General features: G+C 37.3%; 1 protein-coding gene across 3 annotated transcripts; it reads right to left on the minus strand.

Moving 5' to 3' along the window:
• Positions 1–6,370: 6,370 nt before the first annotated feature.
• Positions 6,371–27,343, minus strand: arc2 (ADP-ribosyl cyclase). 3 transcript variants are annotated; one of them, XM_030998292.1, is made up of 8 exons: positions 27,226–27,343; positions 14,529–14,711; positions 14,110–14,242; positions 13,474–13,719; positions 12,546–12,622; positions 9,769–9,870; positions 8,933–9,025; positions 6,371–7,613 (listed from the first exon to the last, which is right to left on the minus strand). In XM_030998292.1, exons 2-8 carry the CDS (start codon positions 14,693–14,695, stop codon positions 7,430–7,432), a joined length of 1,002 nt encoding a protein of 333 aa, XP_030854152.1. In that variant the 5' UTR covers positions 14,696–14,711; positions 27,226–27,343; the 3' UTR covers positions 6,371–7,429.
• Positions 27,344–27,450: the final 107 nt, after the last annotated feature.

Genomic DNA, 27,450 nt, shown 5'->3' on the forward strand with positions numbered 1-27,450 from the left:
TGGACGCTTTTCATTGAAGTATTAAAATAATCTGTACAGGGTAAATGAGTTGGCAACAGGCACTCCATAAAAGTGTGGACTAACTTAGTATACGCTAACTTAGTATGAAGGGGTGACCAAAGTTCGCGGATATTTTTCTTTTCTTGCACGTTACAAAACATCCAGATCAACATATATCATGTTCCATTGAAACCAATGATTACACGAGAAAATCGGAAGGCTTACCACTACCGACGTCTGTAAAAAAGTGTGACCTAAGTTCGCGCATGATATTTACTGCCCTCTTGTGGTGGGCTTTATATATGTAAACATTCCAAAAAGTGACATCATTTCAACCAGTAGCCGGATTTTATATTGAAACATTGAAATTGATAATAATTACTCTCTATCGTTGAAATTTTGCCCAAATAGATTACCCTTGTTAAATTTTGCAAATAAAAGACAATTTTGTTGTATTGTTCACGTGTTAATGTCAGTGTATTCCCTATCTAGTATATCTTTTTTTTTTTTTTTAAATACAAATATTAATAAATATGTTTTGTTGATTTGTTTAAAAGTTAATAATGTAACTCATGTAATTCATACTTTTGCACGATAACATCTTTCTTTGTTAATGTTTGAATATTGCAATCTTGCAAAAAACACTTATTCAATTTCAAAATCATGCAAAAATAATATATAATCATCATTTATCATGGAAATTAATGTTTTATGGGCCCCACAGATCCTTTTTTTTTTAATGAAACGCAACTAGCTCGACTCTTTCATCCACACGACAATCATGATAAATATATTGGAAATCATTTTAAAAAAATGGAAGATACCCAGAAAATAAAGAAAAAAACAGGCAATATCAAAATTGTAGAGGTATTCAGTTGTACATGAATCTGTTTATTCATAGACTCAAAGTTTTTCAAAGTTTATGTTCTTCAAGAACATTAATTTTTTTCATATTCACATTTTATTTATAATTGATTTATTTCATTTACATATTTTACATTATATTTCACATATTTACATATCAATACCTTTTCATATATACATGTATATACATTAATTTCTGAATGATGCATTATTTTACATATTTTACATTATATTTCCACAGAAATATATTATTACAACCATTGTAACATATTCTTTTTTACATTCTACACATTGACACAATATGAATTTTTTAAATATTCACATATTTCATTATTTACATATTTTTATTTATATATTTTACATATTTATAATCCATGTATACATCGACCATGTGTTATATATAATTGAACACAATCAAAGCATAACTATGGTGATTTTTATAACAATATACAGGGAATAATTTTCCTGGTATCGCATCGCAATTTGCTATGCATTTTTGCATGACTGCTATACAAAATATCTTTTGTGTAGCAGTTTTCTTCCATAGAAATGTACAGAATTTCATTTGAAATATTTATCCATCGGCTGAAATTGCTAATCAAAAAATTTGAGGAAAATTATTCCCTGATATATCTCTTACGATTATGTGTGTGCATGTTGAAAGATCAACATTAAGAAATGGTCCAGGGGATTATACTAACATTGTAACAAAAATAGAAAAATGGATTGCTTAAGGTTCAGTCAAACAGCATGGGCAACGGAAGAAGTCATCATCCGCTACCTCCTTTCCTGCACAGCGTCCAAGGTGGACCCAGTGCTGGCAGGATTCACATTCCGCCCACATGATGTTAGTGCTGGCAGGATTCACATTCCGGCCACATGATGTTAGTGCTGGCATTCTCTGAGTCTGTAGGAGGATCGTCGAGGTTGCACTGACAACATTTCTCCCCATCATTCCCATTATCCTGGGCATTGACGTGATCACGTGTAGGTCTTTCAACGGATGTCTGCGCGGTTGCTGAATGGAAAATTGTTAAAAAAATTCCATTCTCCGTAAGGGCTACTCCGCCAGCTTCATACTCGGGTGCAGCACGTCGCTTCCTCTTGTTTGTTTTTTTTGTCGGAGGGGATGGTGCTTTGCTCGCTAGGAGAGCTTCAACGTTGCTACTAGATGGTTGAGGTGCCGGGTGCCCTTCACAGTTTGTCACCGTACTAGGTCTTGTCATTCTGATGACATCGATAGCCTCTGGATTGAAGGGGCATACTCCAGACTTCCTGAAGGCTCCCTCCAGATTCCCCCTCCTCATCAATTGTAGGTACGAATGGCTTATCAGCCCGCAAAGGTCGTACCTGGTGATGGAACGTCCTGGATGTCCAGCTAGGAAGTCCGTACACTGTCTGTTAAAATGTGCCTTCATTGGGCCAAAGCACCCGACATCCAGAGGCTGGAGAATGTGGCTCGTGTGAGGTGGCAGAAGGAAGAGGATGATATTGTTCCGTCGTGCTTCCTCTATGAGGGGGACGGTGATGTGGCTCTTATGACCATCATAGTCATAGAGGAGCAGAACCCTTAATTGCTCTGGGTCTCGATCTGGCAGGGATGGAATAAAGTGCTTGCTCAGCCTCAGGAAGTCCCTGAACACAACACCGTTACTCCATCCACTGTCGGTCATCTTGAAGCGGCTGCCTGGTAGACTGCCCTCCGATAATTCCGTTGAGAAGTTCTTTCCCTTGAAGATCAGGTAGGGTGGAAGGGAGGTGCCTTGGGCAGACCCACAGGCCAGGAGGGTGGTAGTGGCTGATCGGCAAGAAACGATTGAAGGTGACCTCTTGCTGCCACTAATCACCCTCAGTGGCGCATGTTCTTGATTGAACCCAGTCTCCTCTAGATCTACGTGCTATCGGAATACCACCCTATACTATAGGCCTAGATCTAAGTTAGTCTAAACCCCCGTGCGCGAAGTAAGGTCTCGTTGTTTCATGACTTTTTTTAGTACCGGTACAGTTGCAGCGCGCACGTACGCCGATCCGAAATCGAATAGCCTAGCCTAAGCCTAGACTCTAACTTGGATCTATTTAGATCGCGATATCTCCGGAAAACTTTGACGATAAATTTTCTAGTTTAACCAATTTGTCTAGATCTAGAGGTCTAGGGGCCTAGATCTAAAAGACTTTGCCGTCCATTTCGTAATATAGGTCTGGGCCTAGACCTAGGTCTAGACCTAGACAAGTAGACTCTAGATCTAATTAAAATAAATACATTTGTGTAGAATATGAGAAATCATAGACTAAGTAAAAGATCTAATATCACATTTAGAAATTTTGTCAAAATATCCGCGAACTTTGGAGTTTGGTCTCCCCTTCAAAATTCAAGTTCAACTTCACTTCATTTCAACTTCAACTTCACTTCAACTTCAAGTTCACATTGAAATCTAATTTTAGCGGATGCATATCCGATGCATTTATACGGTATCTCTCTTTATCTCCGATAATACTAGCTAGGCCTAGGCCAAAATACATCGGTTCCACTTACCAGCATGACTGTATAATGTGTAGAATGGTCCTTTTTTTAGAAAATTATTGGTCAAAATACAACTTCGCTACGACGTGTCGAAAATTTTGCAGCCGTATTAAACTGAGCTAGCTGTCACTGCTCGATCGATCGCGTGCACGTGTGGAGATGAGTATCGTTTAAATTTATGATGGAACGAATGAGCGCGAAAGAAATAATTACGCGTACGCGTCCCAGGGTTCAGGCCAAAGCTTGACCAATTACCAAAAAGAAATGGGTATTGTGTTGAAAAAAGGTTTGAATGAGCCCATGGAGGATTGTGATTTGTGAATAATTAAGCCATTTAATTTTCGTTTGATGTGTGATTCAGCAGGTCTGGTATTTCCTTACAACTGGATGTTGTTAAAGTCCCTCCAAAGTATTGGGAGCCCCAATTAAATTCATATCACAATGTTATAGAGGACGTCATTAAAGACATAGATCTATATCTGCAATTAAGGATTTTCAAAACAAAGGTGTTTGAAGTCGAATATTGACGAAAGAATACAAAATCTAGGTATTCTGTGTACAACAGAAAACCAATCTACGTATTCTTTTATCAACATTTTTTTAAGGGAAATCTTTGCGGAAGTGCCTTAATACTTTTAAATGACATCCTCTTTCACATTATGTGAAATGTTGCCATCAAATTGTTTGCGAATCTAGGTTTTCTCGAAAAACGTACACATAAAAAAAAACTCAAGGGAGGGTTTACCCCCCCCTCCCCCCTCCCTCCCTCCCTCCCCCTCCCCCCTCCCCCTCCCCCTCCCCCCCCCCCACCCCTCCCCCCCTGCGTACGTGCCTGGCCAGAACCATAGATAAAATAGAGCATGATAAGGCGGACGGAACTTTTATTGTGCCGCTTTGGAAATCTGAATTTTCTGGCCAAAGCAGGAGCGGCGGAGCGTATTTCATAGTGGGCCATCAACAAAAAGGGCACTTTCTGGAAATACGAAGGAAATCCTTTGTGACGTAACTCTCAAAATCACGTGGCACCATCATACGCACTCTCATTGGCCAAAAGTTACATTGTTACGTCACTCAGTAAGCCATGCGTTTGCGCATGCGCTCATATGAACTTCTTGTATGCGTTTTTCCGTAGAGATCAGTGATGCGTTGCTCGAAGCCTATACATTAAACACGAATTTAAAGTCTCATAAGCCTTCACGACTTACTTTACAGTGTCTACTTTTTGTATATGCATAATTCTTCAATAAAATATCTAATTTGGTTGAGACGTGGTACTGCATGGGCGTGCAGAATGACAAATTGATTTTTTGATGTTCTGTTCAAAATGAAAGTCACGTGAATGAGATTCAGAGAGGCTCTGATTACAACTAAATTCTTATATCCTGCCGGATTTACTTCCGCGATACGAGGAAACTATATGGTGAAGTTGTTTCGAGTCTTCAGGAAGAACTGAATGAAACCAACCAGAACAACCATACTCTGAATGTAAAGGTCAAGGCAAGATACCTTTTTCCTCAAACAATTCTAAAAATATCATTACAAAATAACACATTGAAGAGAAAATCGTTTTTAATTTTAAGTCATTTACAGTTCTAATTATATAGGATTATGGAGATATAAATTAATCCACTTGGTTCTACATTACGTTGCTTCTTCTATCTCCAATATGAGAATTCACCTAGGTTTCTTTTTTAAAAGTTCATATCATGATGGGAAGAAAATATTAATAATTGCTAAAAAATGTGGCATATATAGAAACCAGAGCATTACGCAATGTTTTTATGTTCTCTTTTGCAAGCAGAATTTCTAACTTAAAAAAAAAAGGATTTGACAATGACGATCTTTCAAACAGACTGGATATGTACTGTATAGGAAAGAAATTGGCGATGCCGAAAGAAGAGAGAACCAAGTTTTCGAGGATTTAGAGAAAAAAGTGTCAGGTTTGGCAGGTCATGAATACAACGAATATTACATTTCTTTGATTATTAGTTTCAAAATGAATTACGAATTACATTTAAACCTTTACGATATTTTCACTATGATATGTATCATTACCCATGTCATGTATTTGTGAGGAATACGTCATTCTTGCTCATGGTCGCTTTTTTGTCAATACGTTCATCTGTTTATCACATATTATTACAGAATTTGGAGGATGATCTCGCAAACCAAAAAATACAGACGTCTCCTCCACATGACGATAGTAGGGCGCTTTAGTAACGAGACGGAAGACAAAGAAGACGGGAGAATTCACTCAACCGAGATCAAATAATGTATGCAGTTCGGATTCTGTCTATTGAAATACTATTATTCTTATCAGGTGAATGAAATAATTTGTCTTGAGGCACTTCACAGAGACTTATGCATTTAATTTGGTTACATTACGATAATGGTATATTGTACGGCGATACAACTCTTCCGTCGAGTTTAGGGAACGATCGCTATTATGGCTGAGACAGGTCGTGAAAATCAACAAGACGGAGATAATTCTGGTTCGCACTTGCGCAGATTGATTATTTTGCTCAGTTACCCTCGTCTTTGCCTTCCGTCATTTTCGTAATGTAACCAAATTTAATGCATAAGTCTTTGTGAAGTGCCTCAATACAAATTATTTCATTCACCTGCTAAGAATAGTAGTATTTCAATAGACAGAATCCGATCTGCATACATTATTTGATCTCGGTTGAGTGAATTCTCCCGTCCTCTTTGCCTTCCGTCTCGTTACTAAAGCGCCCCAATCTCTAACCAAAAACTCCAAATAAGTCGGCAGAAATCTGAAGTAAACAACATAAAAACCGAAAAAAAGCATTGTATCACACATTTCCGATTTGTAATCGAAAGTCTTTCACATAATTCAAGGAATTAAGGATGCATGCTTTTGAGAAGAACACGTTATTTCTCCTGGGCAATGAAAAAATGATTATGACGATGATTTAAAAAATATATGTATCGCCGATATCAACAAATGACAGTATAGAGGTAATGTTTCAAATTCGATTTCAGAAATTTAATTACAACATGATCATTCATAAAAATGTTACAAAACCACTGAAAACTAACTAAATTTCTAATAAAGCTAAGAAATTATATATGTCGCATATAAATTGCGAATAAACCTAAACATGAGCTTTACTGAAATTAGTGCTTGTACAGACTTCCTATAGACTAGCATAATAAACAAAATCAATATTCTAAAGTGTGTAAGTTCATATACTATTAGCTAATATGTAATGATAATGGTAATACTAAACTACTGAGATAAGGAAATCGAGAGATCGAATGTATACCTTCTACACATGCAGTATACATTATATCTATAATAAATGTATACAATTTATGATACTCGCTAAGGCTACATATTAATCATTTTTAAATATAATATGACGTTCATCTACAGGTATATACTCTTGACAATGGGTCTGTACGAATTCTTGGTCATCTATTTGTACTGATTTTACACAGAGTCATTCCAAGTCGGGATGTACATAAACGTTCTATAAACGGCTATAATATGTGTAATATTTAAACACTTCTTCTTTGTTTACATTTTATTCATATTAATGATAATGTGTCATTGGCTAAAACTTTCATTACGTCTTTCTTTATTGCTATCGAATTTATTTATAATATTTGGATCTTATTCGGGAACCTATAACATACACATTTTGCTTTTTAATACTAATAGGTTCCCCATATTTCACATTTTTATTTCTCTGTAGTAACGGACCATCATTGCTTTATTATCCATTCTCCTGTTAAAACCTTATTTTAGAATAAACATTTGTTTTGTGTGTGTTTTTTTTTGTATACAGTTAAAAAATAAAATTATTCATACCCTTACCAATTTTCGTAATTTTCCAAGTATACGTGAACAATTGACTTGTCCCGAATTATGCTTCTTGAGAACATATTAGAGCTTTCCGGGTTTTCACCTCTTGCTTTTTTATTAATATTTTTTAATATACTGTACAGGTCCATTTGTTTATCCGTCTATAGTTTCCTATATTGTCAATTAAAAGAAAAAAATATGTAGATTTCAACCAGTCAATCAATTTTGCAACCACTTAGCAAGAGAGTGGAAACTACTTGAAGGAACAGGACCGTCATTGATGCGGCCGCAATGGCCGATGAGCCCCCGGTGCCCCCGCCGGTGTTTGGTTCCTGCCTGCTGTATGGGATACAGTACGGGCTATCTGGATATCGAGCACACTGGAGCCACATAATGTCACTGACAAGATGAGAAAAGATAAAGTGCAGAAAATTATTATAGAAGAGCATGACAATGTTACAAATGGATAATTAAGATAAAGAGAGTAGGGAGGGGGTATACATTCGCCCCATTTTATACTCAGGATAAAGATAAATTCCTTCTGTTTCTGCTTCATGTTTACAATTCAAAGAAATTTGTTATATGAATTATATTCTTGCCTCTCCGTCAGCCTTACAATGTCAAATTATTACTATATTATAATTATTGTTATGATCAATACTATAACCATTGTTATTACTATCATCATCATCATCATCACTATTATTGTTATATATTTCATTAATGTAACAATTATCTTTATCGATTCTAGTACTATTATCACTAATAATTATTATCATTATTGTCGTTGCTCTAACTGTAATCTGTTTCTAAATTAATTTTTTTTTTAAACAAAATTCCTGAAATAATATATTTACTCACAAGCTACGTATAAATACATTTCATATTTACCTCTTTTCTTTCTTTCTTATTTCCCCTTTCTAATTTTATTAAGAAGCGTATAATTTAAAGGGAAAGTCCACCCTGAAATTAAGTTAGTTTTAATAGGAGTAGAAAAATGAGAGAAACAAGTCAGTGAAAGTTTGAGCAAATTCCGATTAAAAATAAGGAAGTTAGGATTTTTGAAGTTGTGATCAATCAAAGACAAATTGGCAACTCTATGACGTATCATGCGAGCTCAACTTCCATTTACTCAGTACTAAAAAAATCTAAAATTTTCATTTTCCCTCAAGAAAAATTTCAACCATACATGCACCCTAAATATAATAATTGCAAATATGTTTCTATACTCCCCTGCAAGGAACAAATATATATTCCGTCATCAATAACGAAGAAAACATGATTTTATGGAATATTATGCACAAAGCAAATGAAGGAGAGCTCGTATGATAAGTCACAGAGTTGCCAATTTGTATTTGATTGATCACAACTTCAATAATTCATAACTTTCTTATTTTCATTCAGAATTTGCTCAAACTTTCACTCACCTGATTTTCTTATTATTCTGCCTCTATCGAAACAAACTTATTTTTGGGGTGGACTTTCCCTTTAACTATAAAGCGAGGAGCTACACTTCAACATATCTCTGGTCTTTGTTGGCTTCTTCAATCTCAATGTAATGAGTTTTCCCTTTTTTCACTTATGTGCATTGTGTACGTGTTTATAACTTGTATTTGTGCACGTTTTACTATTGTTCCCTTTTAAGAGTGAAAATAACTGAAAAATCATGTTGTCAACAAGCACCATCAAATCTTTTAAAATAACAAATGTTATCTTACTCTGGATCTTCCTCACAAGTGTTGCTGAGACCCAGGTCCGTTAAGACTCCCCTCAGTGATGCCACAGTACCATTAGAACACGTCTCCCGAACCCTATATGAAGAAAAATAAATATTGATTAGGATTATTGTTTAACAATGATGTATATACGTTTTTTAATATGCATAATGTATACATAATCAAGTGATATTATAACAGTAAATGGAAATTAATGAATTAATATATTTGTAAATAGAGTATGTAAAACAATGACATTTTACAAGGAACAGTCTTTCTCTTCGTGGAAATTGAACGCCGGCCCGAACCATGCTCAGTAATACCATGGTTCATGGTAATACAAAGTGAATACGGACACATGGGGTGCTACAAAGTGAACATGAGTTTTGGGAGGGGGATAGGCCTACGAAATTGTTGTGCCAAAGAATGATGCATTAACCATAGCATTCATAATATTTTAACGATGGATACAAACTGATAAAAAAACAAGTTAAAACCTTGTTGCTTTCTCAAAACTAATATTGTCAAAGAAATCTGTAAAGGATACGTTCATAATGTTCATTTTCATTTTACTATGGCTACACCTGCTTAAACCCCAAGCAGGAAACGCCAGTGACTAGCATCAGGCACGTAGCCAGAGTTTGATGTTGGGGGGGGGGGGGGGCAGATACATGTAATCGATCGAGGTAAAAAAAGGGGTCTAAAAAAAAAGTTCAACCGATCTTGGAAATTTAGGGGGGGGGCATGTGCTCCCGTGCCCCTCCCCCCCCCCCCCACCTCCGTGGCTACGTGCCTGACTAGCATCATGACCTTAATCCGACGACGGAAAGTCTACCTACTTATCATTTGGGGTCGGTAGCGTGAAATCCGGGATAAGATAGATCGCAACATTAGTGACCTTGGTAGGATCGAGTGCAGGTACTTCTACGCGGGCGAATGTACTGTTATAAGAAACACAAAATTATATAAAATTGATTAGGAATAAAATATATCGGCGGATATTGTCTATAGCACAATGTAAGTAGACAAAAGAGAACAAAATAAATTTCACATATCCAATCCTAAAAGTAAAACTACTACGGTATATGAATCAATTATAGTGGCCAGGTCATATGGAATGAGTCCCTGCCTTCTGGTCAAATGAATATTCACTCAGAGAATGCTGAAAAGAATGCTGCTCTCCCAATATACTGTTTGAATCATGAATGCTTATGTCTGCTTAGCAGGGGCGTAGACAACGGGGGGGATGAGGGGGATGGCATGTACAATCATCCCCCCAGGTTTTGGGGAATGATATTTGCTTACTTAATAAGTCATAATGATGATAATAATAGTATTAATAATAATGATAACAATTATAATATTAATAATAATAATAATTATGATGATGATAATAATAATCCTCATCATTATTGTAATTGTGTTTATTGTTATTAGCCGCATTCACACGGTGAAAGCCAATTCAGACGGTAAAAAAAAAGAAAATCTTACAAGTATTTTGTGGTTATCTTGTGGTTTGGAAACCACAAGATAACCACAAGATTAAACAGGCGCGGATCTACGGGGGGGGGGTTTAGGGGTTTAAACCCCCCCCCCCCTTGGGCGGCCCAAAAAAAAAAAAAAAAAAAAAAAAAAAAAAAAAAAAAAAAAGAAAAAAAGAAAGAAAAAAGAACGCACGCTGGAGAGAAACCCTTTCAAGTGCAAATATTGTGAGAAGATATTCAACTCATCTGGTAACTTAACCAAACACATGATAACTCTGGATATAACTGTGTATTTAACTGTTACTTGATTTAAAAAGACGTTATCATGCACTGCTTTTTATGGTCTCCATTGTGTTAATAGATGCCAGGAAAACATCACTTACGGGGTTCAAATAAACACCCCAAAAAAAATCGGCTCGCCGCTTCGCGGCTCGTGGACGATGCTCCGCATCGTCATTATTTTGGTCAACCCCCCCCCTTAGCAAAAAGCTAGATCCGCCCCTGAGTCATCCCCCAGGTGTACAAACCTGTCTACGCCACTGCTGCTTAGCAACGATATGTGCAATCATATGTAATTCCTGCTCACTTCACCCCTCCCTACCCCCCTCTCACTCTCTCCCAATTACTCTTCAGTCTCTATACCCATAATTCTTCTCTTATCTTAGCTGTACTTCTGCATCACAAGGGACCCCCTAATATATATCTTGTACCTATTTTATTATGTATTCAGAGCTGAAAACAAATTTAATTTAATTTAAAAAAGAAAAAAAAAATGAACAAGTGCACAATCTTGTTCATAATTATATACCCCCTGTTTCCTTATGCTTGTCATAATTATATCGGACCTCCCCCCCCCCCCCAATGAAAAGCCTGGTTCCGCCACCGAATCTACCGGAAAGAACTGTAAATTGCCATTCCGGTGAATCCGGTCAATGTTACTTCAATGATCTGTAATGCCCAACTACGTCTATTTATAATTAGATCAGGGCTGATCGTCCACAGATCACCATTACTATTTAATTTCAATAGCCTTGCGGGTTTCCTATTAAAAAGGCATGGAGCTGATTTGTCAGAAATATTTTCGATCGTGTTAATTTTAGTTCATCTGATAGTCACTTTCAAAGATAAATTTATCCTCATTTAGCTGTTAAACGAAGATAAATTTATCTTCATTTAGCTCTGTTAACGAAGATAAATTTATCTTCATTTAACAGCTAAATGAGGATAAATTTATCTTTATTTAACAGCTAAATGAGTATAAATTTATCTTCATTTAACAGCGAAATTAGGATAAATTTATCTTCATTTAACAGCTGAATTAGGATAAATTTATCCTCGTTAACAAAGTTTAATGAGGATAAGTCAGAAATGTGGGTGGTAGTGTGTGGAGATGTGAAAGAAAAATCAAGGAATCAGTTTGATGAAAATTTGAGGAAAAGTGAACAAAAATTCGTTCATTTTGAAAAGATATACTGTTTTTGTTAATCGCATTGTAACTAGCCTGATAATTATTTCCTCTCGTATCTAATTTTTTTGTTGAAATATTTTGCATGTTGCCCTATTCAATTCAATTTTTAAAAAATAAACATTTCTTCTAGTATTTTATCTCCTTCAACATTTTACAGGGTACATGACTAGAATAGCATGAGGAAAGCGCAAAAATCGTGATAAAGGGATAATGCTTGCGCAATCAAATTAGAAAAAGCATAAGTCGGGTAACCCTAAATGGGTATAGTCTAATGCATGTATCCTTGTTTACTCCGGAAAACTATGTCTTTTTCCTTGTATCATAAAACTATTATGCATTTAAAAACATAGAAAATTGGATACTAAAAAATACGACTGGAAGAAAATAAAATTCACTTTGGATTGGAACTTCAAGCGACACTGTATTATTTCATACAGAGAATATACAGTTTGAGAAAACAATTTTGCTTTATCACTTATGTTTGGGGAGATAATTCCATATCAACAGGTTTTAAAAACAGTAACAAAACAGGTAAAAAAAATACTTCTTTTTGTTCGTTTATATTTCAGCATGTTGGCCACCCATGGTAAATTTATTCTAATTATTGTGTCCCATTCTTGAAGATCAAGTATGTTGATTGATTATGGAGAGGAACGCTCCTTACCTTTCGAGGTGGTACGCTCCTCGATCTCGTTGTGCATTCAAAACAAGGTGAACTTCACCTGTTGCTTGTCTTGTAAACTGGATGGGAAAAAGTGAGCAAACAATTTTAAATTGCACCTTCATTCAAATAAAATTTAAGGGACAATATTGATATTTGTATAATTACACCAAAAAGAAGTAATGAAAAATAAAGGAAATTGGTATCTCAATTTGTCATTAAAACACGCGATACAGACGGAAAGGCATGGAATCGCATACACTAATAATAAAAGTAAAGGTACTAATGATGCAAAATGGTGTCTTATCTGTTGGTTCGTTTGTTTTACATGACTTCTGAGAAAGCCTTGTGTGCTTGTGTATTTAGGATATCGACTGCTTTAAAGTCTTCTCCTAAGGCACTATAGCGCATCGACTTGGTCTTGAAACCGAGACCTACCGGTTACGAGACCTCTGCTCTACCACTGAGCCATCGCGACTCCGGAGTTGTGTTCGAGGTGATCGTCCAATGGGTAGTTGTCTTTGAGACTGAGAGTAGTAAATCTATGGAGATACTATAGGCCTATAGGGTTTACTGTCCTACAGAGGGTATTTGTCTGGGGGTAATCATCCTCGAGGGTAATTCCTTTATAATTATGCAGGATCAGATAAATGTATAGACGAGGGAACCAGAACACCGATGGTAAACGAATAAGACGAAACTTGTGACCAGATCTTGATCTTACCTGCATGGTCCCAAGCAGACTAGATACTTAATCTTCCAAGTACTACAGGACATCAAACCTACTAGACCATAGAACTACTAGACCTTAGTCTTAATAGATCCTTGACGCCCTAATTGGTCCCAGACCTATACCGTATACCAGATCCTTTATCCACAAGTTCTATACCTTTTATAGACCAAAACAGACCATAGTTAAAGATAGACCTACCAGCTCGGAAACACGATCCCAGAAGGTCGCAAATGTGTTATTGCTGCACCCAGCGCGGTCAGTGTCTTCGGTGGGACAGACTGTGTAGTTGAATCCAGACGGTTCGTTGGGATCAGTTGAGCCGCAGAAGGACAAGTTCAAAGCCATGTATCCGGGAAAGGTCTCTCCTAGGACAATGTACTCCTGGCTCACCTCGGCAACGTCATGGGGTATGTAGGCACCACTGACACCGGTCCAAAAAATTGTCTGTAGAGGAGAGAGAGAGAGAAAATTCAATAAAATTTCCCCATTTATCAATGGAATCATTATTGTCGTCATTTTGTAATAGTGAATCATGCAGTCTGAACCAGTTTGTACAAGTCGCGGGAACCAGTCTAAACAAGGGCTAAATAAGGGAACAATTGACTTCTAGGGGGTTCAAGTGACCCCCACCCCCCCCAAAAAAAAGACACCCATAAAAATGGTAATATGATAATTTTAGTGAAAATGCTGCCTAAAGCGTATACGACTTATTATGTTTTGCTTGTCAGTGAATTTTGGAATGAATAGGTACACCTCGACATCACAAAGGGAAAGTGTCTGCATCAATTTATAGCGGAACCCAATCCCCTACGAGCCTGAGAACTGTATACCTACCGTTCCGGGTTTGGTGTTAGGAGGGACCATGTTAAAAAAGTCATCATAGGCATAGTAAGAGGCAGAACATGGATCCATCCCCCGAAATGCTCCTAGAAATGAATCAACTGCAGCATCACAGTTGACATCGCCACTACAGTGCACATGAAATAGAAAATGAGATAGTGAAAAGTATAATCATTCTTCATAATACAGAGTGAGCCCTTAGGGACATTCTGTTATATAGAGCCTTGTCATTGATCACAGTTAATATTCATTATTTTTTTAATTTATTGTTAATATCAAAACGAAATTTGTGACTTACCGTAATTGAAATAATAATCATAATCGTCTAATTATCATTATAATAACTATCATCGCCGCCATTATCATCATCATAATCGCTTAAAACACGGCAAAATTCAGAGCATCCGACTTACTAATAAGGGAAACAGAGACCCCCGTGGAGGCATTGACGGTACTCCACGCATCTTCCTAGCAAGACATCGGTCATGTTCCATGTGGTTCCTGGTCCTGGCAAGGTATAGGCAACAGTCGCCGCCAAGATGGATGACAAGAACAGGGACGTGCGGAGGAGATTCATCATGTAACTTCAGAATTTCCTGGAAGAAAAAAAAATACACAGGGGGTCTTTCGGGGAGGTGTTCATGACTGTGTGAAGTGTGGACCATCTGATATGCTGTTGGCAAAGTGTACCCCCTCCCCTCTTTTGCGCTACGTTTTAGAAAATATGTGAACATCAGTCAGAAAAAATGGAAAACTGATGTTATAGGCAAAGATGATCACCAAAGTTGATGACAATCACAAGACGATGTGAAAAATGGCCCATTTCGAAATTTGTGGAATTTCATGGAAAAGAAAAAAAGCAGGAACGTCTTTAAAGGATCATATTGGTTCATCTGAATTTCCTTTCAAAATTACTATGCCACTCCCTCCCCGTTCTTTGTTTTCTATGCTTATTGAAAAAGGAAGGAATTCTGTCGAAAAATTTGGAAAAGTGATGTCATGTAAAGGTGAGCGCACAATCGATGGCAAGCAGAGTAGAGTCTGGAAGATGCCCTCCTTCAAGTATTAGGATTCTTGAAGAAGAATATACTCTGTGGTGTTTCTGAAAGGGTGTTGGGTGACGTGTTCCACAACCCCCTTTAAAATTTCGTCGGCAAATTTCGAGTTTTTTTAAGAAATTTGTTTAATCGCAACAAAATTTTGATGACACTTTTTTTTGTTTTTTTGTTTTTTTTGAAAAATAAGTACGTCTGTCCGCCACAATGAAAATTTGATAATCAATTTATAAATAGTATGTGTGTTTGGTCTTAAAACCTTCATCTTACTCGTCAAAAGACATGGTCCAAATTTTAATTCAAAATTGAAATGTTTTTTATGTCACGTGCGCAAAAACTCTTGATTTGAAAGAAGATCTTCATGATTTCCCTAGCAAATGAGAGTAAAAAATTAAATTAGACCGTAACGACTTGAATGTACTTTTCCATGGGGTCGTCTTCCCAATTTGCGATGCATTCCATAAAGGGACAAAGGATTTTGACTATCTCTACTTACTCTGATGTTCTCTAGCTGATAACAAAATTCCAGGGGCATTCCGTAAAAAATCTTTACTACAGATTTTGTTAATTGCCTACAGGAAATAATTAATAAAAGGAAACGCAACAAGGGCTATCAAACGGTCACCATTTGCCAGCAATAACTTGAATGATGGCGTGGGAAGAGAGAAAGAGAAAGTGTGTGGGTGTGGGTGTGTGCGGAGGTCACCATGTACTCTGCACTCCATCCCTTACATAAATCTCATCGCCCTTCACCTCTATTATGTTTCCTATAAATTGTAGTGGTCATCGTGCACTTGTATTATCATTATATCACATAATCACGTGGTTACGATTAGGGCCATCTGTGAGTCTTCATTCTGACTGAAATCGATAATTTTGTTAACTTTTAAACTACACATTGATGAGCACGTAGAGGTGTCGTCGTCTAGGAATACATCACAGGACTATGGTTTACATGGTTCGCGGTTCGAGTCTCGCCGCGGCACTAATGTCGAATTTGACAAGACATTGATCTATATGTGCCACACTCGACCCAGGTGAGGTAAATGGGTACCTGGCAGGAATTGATCCCTTGAAATACTTTAGAGCGACATAAAGGCAGCCATGCTGAAGACGGGTATTAATAATATTGTCGATCACCAGGAGTGTCAAGTCTGACAGACATGAGCGCGATATATTACCCACTATGATTATTATTAGTATCGTTATTATTATTAGTCGCAATATTATTATCATTCTTTGTTTCTATCACAGATTTAATTTCACGAAATAAATAGTCTTAACTTAAAAACCATTATCAGAAATTAAATGTTGACGACGTCGCGTCGCCGCTTTGCCGCCGTTAAAGCGGCGCACTCCCGCTACACAGGCCACACACAATCATAATACACACTCACGCACACACGCACGCACACACATTCACGCACGCCTACACGAACACAAAACTGTTTGTTAATGAAGAAAAAAAATGAGTGGACAGTTTTGGCCATTTATAAGTATAATGTCTCTTATATAAGACAAACATAGCAGAGGAATTACATCCTCTGTAATAAACCACTTATCGTTCGCTTTTTCAAATTTTAGTTGAAACTTTGCATTAATTTTGTCGTTTCAAGTACCTCAGGATGGATTAATGAACAACCATCGATAAGCTTTCATTTTCACATGACAGATATCTTTTACCCTTTTCACATCTATTTTTCTTAACCCCGGACTATCCTTAACCCCATACTATCCTTAACCCCATACTATTTTTTTTGCTGTTCACATCTATTTTCTTAACCCCGGACTATGTGCTTAGCCGGGGTTAAGAAATTTCACGCGATTCACACTACGTTCGCCTTAGCCCCGGACTATTCGATAGCTCATGAATATTAATACTTTTGCTACCGCGCATGCGTAACGTGAACTGCATGCATGCGTAACGTGAACTGCATGCATAGTGCGCGATAAATGCAAATTCACGACCACACGACCACGCTGTCTGTGATTGGCTGTTGCTTAGCCCCGCTTCTCCTTCGCCCGGTTCGGATTCACACTACGCAGCTTAGCACCACAATTGCCCGGCTAACCCCGCAATTGCCCGGCTAACCCTGCTATACCCTTTTCACATCTACCAAATATTGCTTAACCCCGGAAATAGGTGGGGCTAAGGGGGCTCTTAGCCCCACCAATTCCTTCCTTAGCCCCACCAATTACCCGGGGTAATTTTAGCCGGCTTTCTGTTCACATTACGTTTTGCCAAAGTGGGCTAACCCCACAAATAGTACGGGACTATCTGGCCCTGCAAAATAGCAGGGTTAGCCGGGCAGCGCGTTTCCGTTTTACACCCTGCCCTAGGCTTTTCGGCAAGAAATTACACGAAACATGCTGTATCCGAAGTCTAAGTTTGTTTATATCGACGTCAAGAATAGCGAAGCCAAATCTTATGTACAATTTCAATTGGGGATGCGAGGGTCTTCTTGTTCAAGACGGTTTTCCCGATACATTATTGTTTTGTTATCGCTGGGCTAAATTTTGCGAGCTGATCACGCATGCATCCTCACGCTCTTAGAGTATTGCGTATTAATGGATAAAAATAAATGATACGACTAGGAAGATCAACTAGTATAGAGAGTTAGCTAGCGCTACGTGACGTTTTCAGAGTTCTGGTGGTGTGCAGAGCGCCGAGGCAAGATGTGGACGACTAGACTCCGAATACCAGTCGGTTTGTAAAATTTTATTGGAGAAAAGCCTAGGGCAGGGTGTAAAACGGAAACGCGCAGCCGGGCAATTGCGGGGTTAGCCGGGCAATTGTGGTGCTAAGCTGCGTAGTGTGAATCCGAACCGGGCTAAGGAGAAGCGGGGCTAAGCAACAGCCAATCACAGACAGCGTGGTCGTGTGGTCGTGAATTTGCATTTATCGCGCGCTATGCATGCAGTTCACGTTACGCATGCATGCAGTTCACGTTACGCATGCGCTATGCATGCTCTCTGTATTGACGTTTAGTCTTTTACGAGGCAGAGGTCATTATGAAAAAATCTTTATTATAAAATTGATTTAAAAAAATAGTGAAAGAACATGTAGCTCATAATTTTTTATTGCATTTATCATTATCAGTCATATTTACGTAGGTAAATTTATCAAGTGAATTGGATGAAAAATGGGTAATTGATTTGTATCGGTAAAATAATAAAGGGAAAACGCTTTGCGCGGTAGCAAAAGCATTAATATTCATGAGCTATCGAATAGTCCGGGGCTAAGGCGAACGTAGTGTGAATCGCGTGAAATTTCTTAACCCCGGCTAAGCACATAGTCCGGGGTTAAGAAAATAGATGTGAACAGCAAAAAAAATAGTATGGGGTTAAGGATAGTATGGGGTTAAGGATAGTCCGGGGTTAAGAAAAATAGATGTGAAAAGGGTATTGCAGGGCCAGATAGTCCCGTACTATTTGTGGGGTTAGCCCACTTTGGCAAAACGTAATGTGAACAGAAAGCCGGCTAAAATTACCCCGGGTAATTGGTGGGGCTAAGGAAGGAATTGGTGGGGCTAAGAGCCCCCTTAGCCCCACCTATTTCCCGGGTTAAGCAATATTTGGTAGATGTGAAAAGGGTATTTTTGAGGCTTATTCTGAAAAGAACAGAAAAATAGTCTCTCCACACTCCACTAATAGCAATAGATTTCTTTGACCACAGCAGTGCATTTGAGTATGGTCCCTTAAACCCAATCAATAAATGATAAAAATTAGCATAATGAGTAAACTGATATCGTCACAGTAATTTGTTTTAATTCAGTATAAAAGTTTTTTTAAAAGAAGGAAAGTGCTAGGAATTCTTTCATAGCTAATGAACATGATAGAAGTGTTTTTGTTATATGAAAGCAATTTACATGAGAGCTTCCTTCGTACAGATCCAGAAAACAATCATTTCTCCATTAAAGCCCCACTGCACTACTTTTCTATAGCAAACAATGCCTAATCGATGACCGTTGGTCCCCATGGTCCCCTTTTTCTTATGTTAATTGAGAGCTGGTTTGATGAGATAACCACCTGTCAGTGACAATGCAGGGAGGTCTAATCCCTCCTGGCCAAACGAGTGCAGATAGGCTTTAAAGGCACACTGTCCTACGTGTAGCTACTTGCTCCCTCTATATAGAAAACTTCCCCAATCGGTGCTTGTTGGTCCCCCATGATCCTCTTTTTCTTATGTTAAATGAGAGCTGAGTTAATGAGATAGCCACCTGTCACAGTGACCTCGCTGGCTCGGTGGGCGGTCTAATCCCTTCTGGCTGAAGTAGTAAAGTCTGCCTTTAAGGTTATCGCATTCTAAAACAACCAACTGAAACAAATCTAATGTTCGATGCTATGTTTCAAACGTCAAAGAACTTGGGTGATAAACCAATTTTTAGATAATTATTCATGTAATGAGTGTAATTTTATTCAATTCCTCAGGTGAGGTAAACGGGTACCTGACAGAAATTAATTCCTTGAAATACTTAAAGCGACATAATGGTAGCCATGGTGAAGGCGGGTATTAATAATATATACCCACTATTATAATTATTATTATTAGAAGTAGTAGTAGTAGTAGTAGTAGTAGTAGTAGTAGTAATAGTATTATAAACATTATTTGTATCTATCCCTCAATTCAAAGGGAAAACACGTTATTACGAAACTGGCGTGGATAGCGCCATAGCGGTAACCTTTATATTGATTAAACGTTAAATTGTTTTTGAAGGCGGACTGAAGATGACTAGTCAACTATAATTTTCTATTACAGATTTAATTTCACAAAATAAACTTAACTTAAAACCATTACCAGAAATGAAATGTTGACGAGGTCGCCGCCGTTGCAATCGGAAAAGCGGCGCACCCCAGCTACATAGGCACGCACAATCACGCACGCACACACACATACACGTACGCCTACGCGAACACAAAACTGTTTGTTAATGAAATAAAATGAGTGGACAATTTTGGCCATTTATAAGTGTTTGTCTCATATATAAAAAGGACAAACATTGCACGGAAACTATATCCTCCGTCATAACCCACTTTTCGTCCGCTTTTGTTATTTTGGTTAAAACCTTGCCTTTTTCTTTTCAAGTACTTCAGGATTGATTAATGAACAAACATCCATAAACTTTTAATTTCACATGACAGATATCTTTGATGCTTATTCTGAAAAGAAAAGAAAAATAGTCTTTCCACACTCCACGAATATAGAAATAGCTTTCTTTGACGGTTGGCCACAACAGTGTATTTTAGTACGGTCCCAATGGAGTACTGAAAGGTTAACAAAATCAAGGCTAGAAAATTAATGAAATCATTAAGAAATAATAAAAATTAGCTTGAGTAATCTGATATTGTCACTGTAATTTCTTTTCATCAAGTATAAAAGTTGAAAATGAAAAGGAATAGTGTTAGGAATTCTCTCAATGCTATATGAACATATTATATAATTATATAATTATGAATGCAATTTGCATGAGAGCTTCTTTCGTATACAGAACCAGAAATCAATCAACGACCAACTGAAACAAATCTTCGACGATATGTTTCAAACTTCAAAAAACTTGTTCAGATAATTTATATAATGAGTTTAGGTAATGCGAATAACTTCACCAATAAGCTTCCGCCATTGTTTTTTTTTTTTCTTTTTCATCTTAATTTGGATCTATAAGTTACTAATCAAATTCTTAAAGAAGATGCAAATTTCCGGGGAAAATTATGATTTCTGTATCATGCAAATAGCTCTCTGGGTCTTAAAGGGACTTGGTAACATTGTTCAGATGAGAGAAAATGGTGCTAAGGTAATGATTTCAATGCTAGATGTACAATTACAGATAATCTGAAAGTTCGAGTGAAAACGGACCATGCATTATAACGATATTAATTGAAAAAAATGATCTAATCGATTTCTTGATTCTCCCAACTATATTATTACAATTATTAAATTACATTTTAAGGTGAATGTAAATCACCACAATGCGATGAATTGGCTCTATATACCATTCCAGACATTTAAGTGTTGAAATACTTTTAAAAGCCTGTCTTATTTTCAAAGAAATATGGTTGGGAAAAATTTTAAATGGTTGGGAGAATTTACTGTTAATCACTGATTGAGGGTGTTGCACAGTGACGCCTTCAAAGAAAACCATAAATATCTTTGTGGTTGAGAATTTCTCAAGATTTTTTGCCTGCCAGTGGGTAGCTACAGTGGAAGGAATATAATAAGAAACATTTCATACAAAAATTACAGGTTTGTCATCAACCTTCAACAATGTTACCGAGTCACTATAAAGGGAAAAAAAGATAGTTATGTGTTATACTTACAATTATGTAAGACAAAGGTGCGTTAGATGCAAACAGTCTTCACTTCTGTTGTGATCCCAGTTCTTCAAAAAGGTATACCCAAGTAATCTGTTTAATCTAAGAGCGAAGTTACTCGGTCAAGTTCTAACATTGTCTCTGTATACTTAGAGGACAATATCGAACTATATAGCATCCTTCTCTCTATCTCTCTCAGGCCTGATCTCTCTCTCTCTCTCTCTCTCTCTCTCGCTCTCTCACTCGATTTTTCTCCCTCTTACCAGGTCCGTCGGTGCTCTGACCATTCTCTTTCTCTCTCAATATAACTCTCGCCTCGCGTGATGTTGGTATTGAAGAGGAAGTATATCAATGTTCCAGGATGTTTATGATTACCGCGGAAGAAGGAAAGGACGTCCTCATGGTCTCATTTTTCTCTCAAAAACAGATAACAATCATCCTACAGATTATCAAGGTCGTATATAATTATAGAGGTGTCGTGGTCGAGTGGATACGTCTCCAGAGTGCGGTTCGAGTCCCGCAGCGGCACTAATAGGGACTTTTAGATTCGCACGAAGACAATGGGGATTGCTACGATTGAAGTCCTTTTAATGCACTGCCTTGAATGGACGTCACACGTATCAGTCCACGCAAATCTAAAAGTCTCTAATGTCTTTTGACAAGACATTAAACTACATTAGCAACACTCGACACAGGTGATGTACAGGGGCGTAGACAACGGGGGGGGGGGGGGGATGAGGGGGATGGCATGTACAATCATCCCCCCCAGGTTTTGGGGAATGATATTTGCTTACTTAATAAGTCATAATGATGATAATAATAGTAATAATAATAATGATAACAATTATAATATTAATAATAATAATACTTATGATGATGATGATGATAATAATCCTCATCATTATTGTAATTGTGTTTATTATTAGCCGCATTCACACGGTGAAAGCCAATTCAGACGGTAAAAAAAAAGAAAATCTTACAAGTATTTTGTGGTTATCTTGTGGTTTGGAAACCACAAGATAACCACAAGATTAAACAGGTGCGGATCTACGGGGGGGGGGGGTTAGGGGGTTTAACCCCCCCCCCCTTGGGCGGCCCAAAAAAACAAACAAAAAAAAAAGGAAAAAAAAGAAGAAAAAAAAGAAAAAAAGAAAGAAAAAAGAACGCACGCTGGAGAGAAACCCTTTCAAGTGCAAATATTGTGAGAAGATATTCAACACATGATAACTCTGGATATAACTGTGTATTTAACTGTTACTTGATTTAAAAAGACGTTATCATGCACTGCTTTTTATGGTCTCCATTGTGTTAATAGATGCCAGGAAAACATCACTTACGGGGTTAAAATAAACACCCCAAAAAAAAATCGGCTCGCCGCTTCGCGGCTCGTGGACGATGCTCTGCATCGTCATTATTGGTCAATCCCCCCCTTAGCAAAAAGCTAGATCCGCCCCTGAGTCATCCCCCCAGGTGTACGAACCTGTCTACGCCACTGGTGATGTAAGTGGGTATACCTGGCAGGAATTCATTCCTATTATGATAGAGCGCCATAATGGCAACCATGCTAAAGCTGGGGCAATAATGTGGAGCGCCAGGAGTGACTTGACAGACATGAGCGCTATACTGTACACAAGAACCCACTATTATTATTATTATTTAAGATTATAAATGTAATATTCTTTTCTTCAAAATGTAATATAATGATGATAATAATAATGTATGTTTACCCAGGTAAACCTCATCAGCATCAACGCTGTTCTTCCTGAGGGCGCCTGCATGCAATTATTATTATCCCAGCCGTTGCCAGGTCCTCATTCGCATCTGGGTGGAGAGTGGCAAACGTGGATTAATGTCTCACCAAAGGACGTCAGCGCCGGGCTATATTTGATTTGATTTGTTGATTTCTGCATTGTTCATACATTAATGATCAGTATACCCATATTAACATTTTGTACATAGTGGTAATTATTTTTCAAATAAATAACACAATTTATGAAACAAAATGTCGGGAACGATTGGCATAAATATAGAGCAAAATAGCAAATGCAGAAGAGCTGCAGCCTGCAGCGTAAGTGTGCTCTTGGAATGCATGCAGCTATTTTATGATTACAGTGACAGCAACATAATTATGATAAAATTAACAGGCGAAAAACAGGAATTCAGTGGCAAAAGATTACAAAAACTGATAAAAATTGACTTGCTTCTGAAGACAAAAAGAGAGAGAGAGAGAGAGAGATATAGAGAGAGAGAGGGATAGATAAGGGAACAATTGAAATGTGGCTACTTCTATTTACATAATATAATTTTTTTAAAGGCACAATCATTCTTCCTACAGAAGAGTTTTTTGTAAGAAAAGAAGTATTTACTGCCTCGGTTTTGAGCTCTCGAGCCTTGGATTGAGAGTCAAGTGAATGAACCGCTACACCACGACACTTCCACAATCCCTTTTTTATGATTACGCAAAACATTTTTTGCCCTCCCCTAAGAAGGAATCGAAGCCGCACTTTCAGCTTGATACAATACACCCTCCTGCACAGCTGTCATAACAATTATATTATATCAGGAATATATACACCTCCCTGATTATATCAAGGTTTACACTCCCTTTCCTGTCCTCCAAACATACCGGAAAATCGAGGCCGTGTTTCATCAAACTTTTATTCTATAACAACATCACATACAATACATGTAAGAAGCTATTGAAATCGTGGCATTTGATTGGCTGAGAGCAAGTTCGCCACTGAAATTTAGCATTTGTTATTGATAACAAACTTTATGTAACCTCTGAAAAAAACTTTTTTGATGTTGTCATAAACAAATTCTCTTCGGAATCCCGGCATTTCGTTCAATGGCTAAGAGCGAATTCGCCACTGAAATTTAGCTTTTTTTTTTATTGATAACAAACTTTATGTAACCTCTGAAAAAAAATTTTTGATGTTGTCATAAACAAATTCTCTTCGGAATCCCGGCATTTCGTTCAATGGCAAGGACCATTTTCGTCATATGTTAAATGTATTGTCTTTGATAACAAACTTTATGTAACCTCTGAAAAACCTTTGTTGATGTTGTCAAAAACAAATTCTCTTCGGAATCCCGGCATTTCGTTCAATGGCAAGGACCATTTTCGTCATATTGTCTTTGTCTAGTGCCTTTTTCAGTTATTTTCATTCACGCGTTATAAACAGTTGTATTAATTTTCAAAAGTCAGAATGCACATTGCATACGTGGTGTCGGGTAGGGCATGCAATAATGTTTTCCGACCTAGCAACAACCAATGTATGCAATTTACATTAATGAAGTAGCTTCTCGCTGTGCATGTAAACATGTACAAAAATAATTTGAATAATATTTATTAAAAAAATGTTTGATAGATCATTATCGCAATGTAACAATATAAATTACTTACGTTTTGGTGAAGTGGCTTGATACAAATATATTTTAATTCACCTGTAGTGAATAATTGTATTTCAACAGTCAGAAAAGAAAAAGGTAGGGCATAATGTTTGTCCTACCTGGCAACAACTAATGTATGCAATTCGCATTCTTTATATTGAATTACAATTATTCGTAAGAGATAAATTAAATCAGGGGAGGAAAGTGTCTTCCAACACTCTTAAAAATGTCTAGTCAGATTTGACTAGAAACTAGTCAAATCTGACTAGAATAAAGGATCCCAGGGGCACTTACTCGTTTCTAGTAATTTTTAACCGAAAAAACTAGTCACGAACGATAATGGATTAGATTACTAGTCAAACTTGTTTGAAAATGGATAGATTTCTAGTCATAATGACTAAAATCTATAGTCAAAAAATGTGACTAGAAAATCTGATCAAAATCTGACTAGGTATTTTTAAGAGTGAAATTAAGGGGGGGGGTAGTGATTACAAAAAGAAGCACTTTCTGGCAAAACTGGGACACCTACAACACAAAGAGAAATCTCAAAGCGAAAGTATACTACTTTTTAGATATTGGTATATGCCCGGGGTAATAATCTCCAAGTTTGGAAGCGCTTAGTGATTCTAATAAGTGCTATATAAAAACTGAGTATTATTATTATTATTACATACTGTATAATATTTTGAAGTTGGGTGCGATGGTCTGAATATTCATTTGCGAGCGAGTGTAGCGAGTGATCACAAAATTTAAGATTTGTGAGGTCGCAGGGCAAAAATTACATCTTATAAAGAGGAAATAAATAATCCTGATGGGGTTTTAAGCACAATCTAATCACAAAAGACTGAAAAGACTTTAAGAGTGACATGATCATAATTATGAACTATAAATGGGAGCGAGCGAGCTTTGGCGGAAAGCAATTAAAGTTGCTTAGTTGGTTTAAATTAGGGGCACATGTTATAGAGAAAGAAAGAAAAGGGCATTTATCAGAAAGGAAAAGGACACTTAAGAAAAAGAAAAGGAGCAAGTGTAAAAGTAAAAAGGGGCAATTATCAAAGGTGAAAATGGGGCACTTCTAGCACCAGAGATGGAAACGGGGGGAAAGGGCACTAATAAGAATGGAAACGGGGTATTTGTCGAAGGAAAAGTGGCATCTATAAGATTTTAATAGGTTCATTGATCAGAGGTTAAAGGGGGGCATTTATGAAAAAGGAGAGGTTCTTATACAAAAAATGAAAAAGGGCACCGATTAGAAAGGACAAATAAAAGGGGCTCTTTCCAGAGGTGAAAGGGGGAACCCATCAGAGATTAAAAATGAGCACTTATCACAAAGGAAAATGGACACTTGTCAAAGTAAAACTGGCACTTCTCAGATTTGAATAGGGGCAATTGTCAGAGGTGAAGAGGGCCGCACTTATCAGAAGTGAAAATGGACACTTATTGCAAAGAAAAGGGGCACTTTTGGGGGCACTCGAAAAAGTGGGATGCCCCCCCCCCCCCACCCGGAGTGCCGCCTCTGCCTCGATGAGTAACAGAGGGCTTCCTGTTGGACTGATGCAAGTGTGATCAATTAAAAAGAGTAGTACCAATGGCGTTAGCTATGACGAAATATCAATATGTATTAGTTTTGTTTTAGTAGGGTGGCTCCATCAGTAGTTGCAAATATTGTTTTCCCTGGAGGCCCTAAAAAAGGACGCATTATAAAAAACGAGGTAAACAAAAGCAACATAATGTGAGGGTATCGACTCGAAAGTCATAAATCAGACGAAGCAGTTGTTGCGGTTTTATTGGGTATGAGGCCAATCTTTATTTCATGATAATCAAATCAAACAAAAGAGGGTAGAAGACCCTTGACTGCATGAAGTCACTTCAGTAAGTATTGCATCATTATGATCACAAATAATTACTTGCTACACCTGCTTTCCAGATTATCTTCCATATTATACAGTATGCAATTTAGTTCATACATGTACATTGTATATATGTATTGAGTTTACCTCAGCCTATGAAATTCATGTAGTAAATAGATCTGCAATTATTCATGAAGGCCACTCTCTATTTATTACTTTCACATATGTATAACACAATCTCCAAATGAGTGAGCTATCATAATCATTTTATCAGCCTTAAGCAATATAGAAACATACTCCAACTATAATCACAATACAAGGCTTACCAAAAAGCAATGTCCTACCACGCCTTTCTAGCATTAATATGCATACCTAATTACTACCAGCATGCATCCTTCATGTAAATTAAAGTTAAATCTCCCTCTTCTTCACACAAATCATAATCTATCCAATTAAGCACCTCAGCAAATCTTAATAGAGAGTTAGTTATATACTGTACTCACATATTAAGGTGTCCAAAATCAACTATAAACATCAAGAATACATGTAGGCACAGCTACAGCCAGTCCCATCTCTGCTCACTGCATGTATGAGCTTTAACCTGCATACAGTGAGTGTATGTTCACTGGGGCATATCACTCCTCCTTAGGTACATTCCTTTTGTCCCTGACTTATTTGCATTATAAAGAAAGAGCTATTTCTCATTCCCTCACAATAACATAACTAAA

This window comes from Strongylocentrotus purpuratus, unplaced genomic scaffold (genome assembly GCF_000002235.5).
Source record: "Strongylocentrotus purpuratus isolate Spur 01 unplaced genomic scaffold, Spur_5.0 spur5_scaffold_5, whole genome shotgun sequence".
Taxonomy (NCBI): domain Eukaryota; kingdom Metazoa; phylum Echinodermata; class Echinoidea; order Camarodonta; family Strongylocentrotidae; genus Strongylocentrotus; species Strongylocentrotus purpuratus.

What these genes read in the sequence shown, in the direction of transcription:
- arc2 (XM_030998292.1), bottom strand. Translation starts at nt 14,695, where the DNA reads ATGATGAATCTCCTCCGCACGTCCCTGTTCTTGTCATCCATCTTGGCG. An exon ending in CTAACACCAAACCCGGAACG is followed by an intron (nt 13,720 to 14,109) that starts GTAGGTATACAG and finishes TCTCCTCTACAG; the next exon opens with ACAATTTTTTGGACCGGTGT. An exon ending in ACTTGTGAGGAAGATCCAGA is followed by an intron (nt 7,614 to 8,932) that starts GTAAGATAACAT and finishes TCATCTTGTCAG; the next exon opens with TGACATTATGTGGCTCCAGT.